This window comes from Dryas octopetala, chromosome 2 (assembly GCF_963921425.1).
Source record: "Dryas octopetala chromosome 2, drDryOcto1.1, whole genome shotgun sequence".
Classification (NCBI taxonomy): domain Eukaryota; kingdom Viridiplantae; phylum Streptophyta; class Magnoliopsida; order Rosales; family Rosaceae; genus Dryas; species Dryas octopetala.
This window is the reverse complement of record NC_141367.1, coordinates 10,070,403-10,075,868: the sequence shown is the minus strand read 5'-3', so window position 1 is coordinate 10,075,868 and position 5,466 is coordinate 10,070,403. Positions and strand designations below refer to the sequence as shown.

General features: G+C 34.8%; 1 protein-coding gene across 6 annotated transcripts; it reads left to right on the top strand.

Annotated features, from left to right (window-relative positions):
- Positions 1 to 799: 799 nt before the first annotated feature.
- Positions 800 to 4,969, top strand: LOC147292983 (uncharacterized). Of its 6 annotated transcripts, none has more exons than XR_015120522.1 (8): positions 800 to 1,125; positions 1,681 to 1,746; positions 2,713 to 2,787; positions 2,958 to 3,087; positions 3,163 to 3,288; positions 3,472 to 3,625; positions 3,935 to 4,036; positions 4,749 to 4,969. XR_015120522.1 is itself a non-coding variant. In XM_086233058.1 (7 exons), exons 1-6 carry the CDS (start codon positions 962 to 964, stop codon positions 3,613 to 3,615), a joined length of 705 nt encoding a protein of 234 aa, XP_086089184.1. In that variant the 5' UTR covers positions 800 to 961; the 3' UTR covers positions 3,616 to 3,625; positions 4,752 to 4,968. The 6 variants fall into 6 exon arrangements, 4 of the variants coding, with proteins under 4 accessions (XP_086089184.1, XP_086089183.1, XP_086089182.1 ...); XR_015120521.1 differs by having other exon boundaries at positions 4,741 to 4,969; XM_086233058.1 differs by lacking the exon at positions 3,935 to 4,036 and having other exon boundaries at positions 4,752 to 4,968.
- The last annotated feature ends 497 nt before the right edge of the window (positions 4,970 to 5,466 follow it).

Here is a 5,466-nt window from a genome sequence, read left to right as displayed (position 1 = left end):
TAAGAGGGAAAAACCGAGCTGGGTCAAGAAATACCTGGCGGTCACCCAGTTTGTGAGACGAAATGGGCGGGCCAACCAGGATAGAAAACACGCGGGTCAAGGTTGACCCGATTTGACCGGTGACCGATTTTACACAAAATCAATGGCTGAGATGTGTTTGCTTTAATGAGGCAAAACAGTTGTGATTAGATCGTGGGAGGTAGATCTAGTGTGGCGCAACTCACGCAGCTACCGTGAGCTTGCTTACTCAGTGCCTCATCAACGTGTCTGGGTGAACGGCAGTGCATCATGTGTTGTGCTATCGGCTCAGTCAACAATTTCTTTTCTTTTCTTTTCCCTTTTTATTTTTTTTTATTTTTTATTTTTCTAATTTTTCCAAACTTGAAAATTCATCAAAAATAGTTCGGAACTCCAAATAATTTTTCGAAAAATGATACGGACTCAGTGCCTCATCAACGTGTCTGGGTGAACGGCAATGCATTATGTGTCGTGTTGTTGGCTCAGTCATCAATTTCTTTTCTTTTCCCTTTTTTTCTATTTTTTTAATTTTTCCAAACTTGAAAATTCATCAAAAATAACTCAGGACTCCAAATAATTCTTCAAAAAATGATACAGACTCATCTTACTAAATACTAATTTTCTATCACCTCAAAATAGTCAAATCACTTAAAAATCCTATTCTCATAATTTAATTAAAAAAAAAAAAAACATAATAATCACCGATCTCTTGAATTTCTTTTTCCAAAATTCACTCCTAAACAATCATGTAATGTAAGGAAAGAGGTAAACACCCTCTAATTGGGTGTATTTTACCCGTTCGGACTTGGGGACCCGGTGGTCTCCAGCAATAAGCCCTTTTTCACGTACGCACACTCTGAGTGTGATTTAGGGTTTAACAAGGGCTTTTGCTTAAGATCGAATTCCACTAGATTCTTGTGGTGGTGGGTGTAGTAGATCTAGAATGCAGAGAACGGTTACGAGGTTGGGGGGGCCTCTCATGAAAAATCGAGGGTTTTGCACGAGCTCCTCCTCTACCGGGAAGATCATCGCTTCCGTACTCTTCGAGAGGTTGCCTGTTGTTATTCCCAAAATCGACCCCGTCGTTTATGCATTTCAGGAATTCTCGTAAGTTCTCTCTTTAATCTCTGTCTTTAATGTTTTTTTTTTTTGGTGTTTGGTTGCTCAGAAAATGCGAGAAATGAACTTAGACAGTTAGACGCAATTTGATAAATTTGTAGTTCTCTGCAAAACTAGATAAAAAGGGTAATGCTTGGTTGCAAGAAAGTTTGGGAAAAGAAATGAAAGAAAAAAACTGAAAACTTTTATTAGTTTATTTAGTGAAAAAACGATATGGTCTAGCTGATGTGAGCTGGACTGAGCTCAGTTTTGCATTTCCAAAAGATAGGATAGGACACGGTTATGGATGACCCGCGAATTAGTTATTTTCAATTCCTCTGTTTGAGTGTTTTCTACTTTTTGTAGCCATGAATTGCAGGTCCTGAGCAAGTGATTGATGACTGCCATCTTTTTTTGTTTTGGTTGGATGAATGTGCTATGGTGATAGTCACTGACTAGAGAACCTAAGTTCGTAAAATTTTGGTTTTAACTTGTGTTAGTTATGTAACATTCTGCGTTGAGTAGCTCATACAAGATTTTTGTTTTTTCCGTTTGGGATTTCAGGTTTCGGTGGCGACAGCAATATCGGCGCATATATCCAGATGAATTGTTAGACAAGTCTAATGCTAGGTAAGGTTGTTTTATAAACTTTATCTACTTCAGTTGTTTATGTTGTTATAGACTTAATCATAACTACATCAAATATAAATGATGGTGCTTCTTTTGACTTCTGTTGTAGCAGGCACATCTTGGCTGTTCACTTCTGTTATAAACCCTGGATCCTAAACACTAGAACTTCTAAGTGCATTCACCTCTAAAATTTTTTCTTGAGAATATTGCCAATTTATGTAAATATTTTAAGTTCAGCTTTGTGCGTTGGTTGGATGTTTTTGATTGTCCAGGATGTGTATTGGAACATACTGTGTCTGGTATTAGGTCAAACTATTTATCAATTCAATGGCTCCCAGTCCTTGTGCAAGTTGTTAATAGTTGAAATTTCTTTTAAATGTTGATATGCAGTTTTTAAATGTGGTCTGTTTGTCGTGGTTAGCAACAATGTTTAGAAAATTTTATTTTTTTTGTTTGCATGTTCATATTTTGCAATAATATATTTACAATATTTAATCAAATTACTTTTTTTTTTTTTTTTTTTTTTTTTCTATCAAGGAAAGCGATGCAAGCTTCATGTGGACTAACTGCTAACTATTTTATGTGTTTTAGACTTGCAAAATGGAATGACATTGATGTTAGTATGAGTAAAGATGACATTAGTGCATATTCAGAGAGGTGTATCACTATGGGAATAATAGGAATAAATTAATGTGTGATAAAGAATGGCCAATTTCTTTTCTGATTCGCATTGATGAGTCACCCAAACCACCATTATGAAAGCACCCTTTAACTCATTCATTATTTTCTAATTTTTTAGGCAGCACTGAAATTACAAATGCACCTAACTTATTCTATCAAAGCTAATTGATAAAGTTCATATTCAATTGTTTGGTTTATTGTGTAAACCTTACTCAGACATGACTACCAGAAGACAATTGAAATTGAAGTTACCACTCTAGTATGACACTGACTTTTGGTGAACAGGGGAAAAGGCGACTACCAAATTGATTATGTACCGGCTCCACGGATCACTGAAGCTGACAAAAAGAATGATAGAAAGTATGGAATATAATTTTGATGATGCACACTTCTTATTCTCTTTCTTCGTCTTCATCTTCTACTTCTGTTTTGTTTGAAGTAAAGAATACCTGAAAATTCTTATTGCTTATAAATTTGTGGGATCCTCATATTCTTTATATAACCCTTCCTACAATCTTCTTGTTCATTAGGTCATTGCAGAGAGCACTTGACAGAAGACTTTATCTTCTTCTCTATGGTAACACGTCTGGATCTCCTAGTGGGAAACCGGTGTGGCATTTTCCGGAAAAAGTTTATGAGTCTGAGGAGACATTGCGGAAGGTAATGGCTGGTATATGATGCCATATATTTCTATTTCTTCTTCTTATTCTTCAATATAATCCCATGTATTTTCAGTGTGCAGAATCTGCATTAAAATCTGTCCTAGGAGATCTGTCCCACACATATTTTGTTGGAAATGCTCCTATGGCCCATACGGCTATACAGTCAACACACAATGTGCCAGACTCTCCATCTTTTAAGGTATGCTTTTGGAAATCTATTTTTCGTCTTATACTGGCTTCAGCCTATAACTATTAAATGTCTATTTCTTGCTGCCTATGATTCCTATTATCAAATACAAAATATTAAGGACTGGTTCCTCTTTTTTTTTTTTTTTTAAATGTAATTTAATTTAATTTATTTTCATTTTCCCCCTTTTGTCAGCAATTCTTTTTCAAGTCTCAAGTGATTGCAACCAACAAATTGAAAATTGGGAAGTGTGAGGATTTTGTTTGGGTGACCAAGGATGAAGTGATGGAGTATTTACCTGAGAAAGCTGAATTTCTCAACAAGATGATCATAAGCTGATGGAACACATGTAATTTTTTTTTTTGCATAAAATTTTTGCAATTCATTCGAAAGAATTAGCAGTGGCTCTTGATTGAAGAGTTAAAGCTGACACAGAATCTTAGGCTGTAGCTCTAGAATGCCAAAATTTGAATTTGTCGTGTACGCCATGCTTTTAACTTATTTGATGCATCGAAGCTGTTCCCTATGGTTCTTTCATTTGGATGTGCTATTTTTCCATGTAATTTGTCCACTTTTTCTTCCTCAATAATATATATGTATTTACTTACTGAAATTGTTACTGTTGATTTCTGATTATATATATGTTTTCTTACCACAGTCGATCTCTTGTAGCTTCATTTATGCGAATGTGTTTATTCCACCATACAACACTTTTCTTCATCAGATTGTGCATAAAGATACCTTGGGTACCCTTTTTCGTGTAAGGCTGGAAGACAAAAGATTATATATATTTGTCTGATTGGTTTTTGAGTTTTATTGTGTAACTGGGAACTTGATAGTCATATTTATTTGTGAAATTTTTGTAGACATGTCCAGTATGAATATGTGATATACAAACAAGTTATTAACGCTGATCAGTATGGTTTTGGTTAATCTGCTTTATTTTTGTTTTTTATTTATGATAATAGCTGAAAGATATGAACATGGCATACATACAAAGTAGAGGGATTTTGTTACCATGATATATCAAGCGTTCAGTAAGATTTGCATGGGCTAAGGTCTTCTTGCAATTGATGAACTTGACAATATATATGATAAAATAAAGAATTACTGTAGAAGTCCTTTCTTTTTCATGTCTTTGTAGCCTTCTTTTTTTTTTCTTCCAAGTTTTGAAAGGATAAAGATGTTGTAGCCTGAATATGTGATCTCCTATTCCCTTCACTATTTTGGTGGCACCCTTTCACTAGACTTTATTAGAAGAAAATGCTTGGCTCCTTATTAAAATCTATTCTAGACTAGTGCAACATTACTAATCAAATCAAATTCTATTAGCCTTGAGTTTTCCCTTTGTTATTCATGTCCTTATATTCCTTGTTTTGAAATGCTTTTTGATTTCTTAATTAGCTTTCCTTTTCTGATGTTAATGTCTAAAATTAGACTCCGACTTACTAATTTTGCAAATAGTATTGCAGCAGAAAGGGAGGGACTGTGCCTGCCCGACTGATATGGCCAAAACTGTAATTTCCTACCTGGAGGAGAAGGCCCGGGAGGGTATCTGCAGGCCTGATAGCAGAAAACTAGTGGAACTTGGGAAAGGAGGTTGATATGTATTCATTGTACGAGTGATTATTTTGTAATGGAATTAATTTTACTTGTGGAATAAAACATTCTTTTAGATTAATGTTAATATAAAGCAAATGCGTGGAGATGTTACTTGTACCCCAGAGATTTTACTTGTCATAACATCAAATTGAAAAGTAGCATGGTTGTCTGTTAAAAACAAATACAAATATTAAAAAAAGGGCCTTCAACTTCTAAGTTGGGCTTTTTAATTAAAAAAAGGGAAAAAATTACAAGCAGGACACATACTTTGATGTTTGTTTCATTTCAGGACATTAATTTTGCTTTCTGTTAATGAAGGACACATACTTTCATTTTGTGTTTATTAAGGACCATGTTTTTTTCAGTTTTTATCTCAACTTTGGCCCAACGTTGGACCTATCAAAACTCCACCAAATTTAGAAAAATTATACTGGGTTTAAAGATATGCATCTCCTCTTTACAACCATATAAAGATGACCCAAATCGGATCTCTACAACTCCAGATAATCGGCCCTAAAGTAGGGTACCCGAAATTGTTTGATTTTCCAAATTTTTTTCCAGAGGTCCGATTGGACAGTTTCGGGTACC